This window comes from Bos mutus, chromosome 17, assembly GCF_027580195.1.
Source record: "Bos mutus isolate GX-2022 chromosome 17, NWIPB_WYAK_1.1, whole genome shotgun sequence".
Taxonomy (NCBI): domain Eukaryota; kingdom Metazoa; phylum Chordata; class Mammalia; order Artiodactyla; family Bovidae; genus Bos; species Bos mutus.
In genome coordinates, this window is record NC_091633.1 from 26768052 (window position 1) to 26770271 (window position 2220).

Sequence of the window (2220 nt, forward strand, 5' to 3'; positions counted from 1 at the left end):
AATTCAGAATCTGAATTTACAACAGGAGATAGTGAGGTTGTGGGGCATCACCAGGGAGTCACAGGCTGAACTAAAGGGAGGCTCCATCCGCTTGCCTTCTAACCTCCCGTTACTAAGGAGACGTCACTTTCCAAAGAGACTCGTGAATGAAAGTATTTACTAGTCTGTTAAAAATCATGTAAATAGATTGCGACAGCAACCATGTCTGGTCGTGGGAAGGGTGGCAAAGGCCTCGGCAAGGGGGGTGCTAAGCGCCATCGCAAAGTCTTGCGGGACAACATTCAGGGTATTACTAAGCCAGCTATCCGGCGTCTGGCTCGTCGTGGAGGCGTCAAACGTATCTCTGGTCTTATCTACGAAGAGACTCGTGGGGTGCTGAAAGTGTTTCTGGAAAATGTGATCCGGGACGCGGTCACCTATACGGAGCACGCTAAGCGCAAGACTGTTACCGCCATGGATGTGGTCTACGCGCTCAAACGTCAGGGCCGTACCCTTTACGGTTTTGGTGGTTGAGCAAAGCATCTAGCTTGAAACCTTTAGAAAAACTAAGGGCCCTTTTCAGGGCCGCAAAAAAAAAAAAAAAAAAAAAAATAGCACAGTTACACTGCATCATGCCTTTGTGTTTTCAAAGCCCAAAACTGCTTAATATTAAATTAGAAGACATGTCACTGTATTTACAACTCTGGTTTGAAGTGTGTGTCGTATCTCCTTCCCTCTTCCCTCTCTCCTCTCCTCCCCTTCTCCTCCTCCCCGCCCCTCCCCTTTTCATTTCCTCCCCTCCCCCGCTCCCCACCCCTCCCCCTTCCCATCCCCTCTCCCGTCCCCTCACCCTCTCCTCTGTTCATTTCCTCCCCTCTATCCTCTTTGCTTCACTTTCCCCTCTTTTGCCACAGGAGAAGGAAGAGCCCAGCAAGGAGACCCTGGGATTGCCCGGTTCCCCAGCATCAGCATTACTTGGCAGCCCGCCTCAGCACCTCTTGAGAACCATCCTCCACAGTCATTTCCTGTGGTTGAGGTGGCTGCCTGCCCCACCGCCTGGGCAATCAGAACCAGGGACTGTATCCAGGATGGGCGTGCTCAGTGGACAGAAAGGAAGCCTCAAGCTTTTACAGCCACCACTTGGCCGCCTGCCCAGGAAAGTTCTATAGGCTGAGCTATCGCAGAAGGAAGACAAGCAGAAGGAGTCAGTGAAAGTCACGACCCCATGGACTATACAATCCCTGGAATTCTCCAGGCCAGAATACTGGAGGGGGTAGCCTTTCCCTTCTCCAGGGGATCTTCCCAACCCAGGGATCGAACCCAGGTCTCCTGCATTGCAGGCAGATTCTTTACCAGCTGAGCTACAAGAGAAGTCCAAGCAGAGGGAAGAGACATATACTTCTGATGACATAGTTTGAGCACCAGGATTCAGGTGAATCTGAGGCCATTGACTAGTGAATAAACTCCCCAGTTTTGCCCCAGCTGATTGTGGGTAGTTACTGCCTTCTAAAGCCTTTGTTCTTTCCTGACCCCATAGCCCCTCCAGGAGGTACACAGGTGTCTCTTTTCTTTCCCTCCTTCATCATGTAATTTCTAGAAGAAAGAAACCTCAGAACAAGGAAAGCCAAGGTGCACCAAAAATAACAACCCAAACTCCACACAGATAAAACTTGTTTCCTCTTTTCCCCAACCTCAGGATGTTTTGGTTTCCAAAGAAACCATAGGAAATCACAACTGACTTCTTCATCTTTTTTTTTTTTCTGAGTCTTTTATCAAATATTTCTGTATCTTTTATCCTAAGACTTTTACCCTCCTCTTTCCCTTACATATTGGATGTGTCTGAACTATTTTTCATGATAACTTCCTGCTGGAAGAAGGCACCTTTGGAAATACCTTCATATTTCTCTCCCATCTGCTGAGGGTGTTGCTAAAATGATGCCCTGGGTGGATGGGCTCGGACTGTCCCTCTGCTCACGCACATGGGCAATACTCAACACCCTTAGATTCGCTCTGTTTTCTGTTTCTCCCCACATGTTCGCACGTCTGCAGTGTCATCCTCGGGCTAGTTAATCTCAATGGAACCATCATGGTGAATTACAGATCGATCATGCCCTGAGCCTGAGGGGCTCCATGGGAGATAAGAGGGAGGGAAGTGGTTATCTGTGCCATGCACTGATGATTAATCACCATGTCTCGTGCTCTCCATTATCACAGACTTCAATTTTACCTCTCATCTACAGT

The 2220-nt window shown here is 48.6% G+C and overlaps 1 protein-coding gene across 1 annotated transcript; it reads left to right on the forward strand.

The window, feature by feature from the left end:
* The first annotated feature begins 200 nt into the window (after nucleotides 1–200).
* On the forward strand, nucleotides 201–540 carry LOC102281510 (histone H4). Its single transcript, XM_005891221.3, has one exon. It carries the CDS (start codon nucleotides 202–204, stop codon nucleotides 511–513), a length of 312 nt encoding a protein of 103 aa, XP_005891283.3. The 5' UTR covers nucleotide 201; the 3' UTR covers nucleotides 514–540.
* The last annotated feature ends 1680 nt before the right edge of the window (nucleotides 541–2220 follow it).

Excerpts from the sequence above, each read along its gene's own strand:
- LOC102281510 (XM_005891221.3), top strand. The coding sequence starts at position 202 with ATGTCTGGTCGTGGGAAGGGTGGCAAAGGCCTCGGCAAGGGGGGTGCT.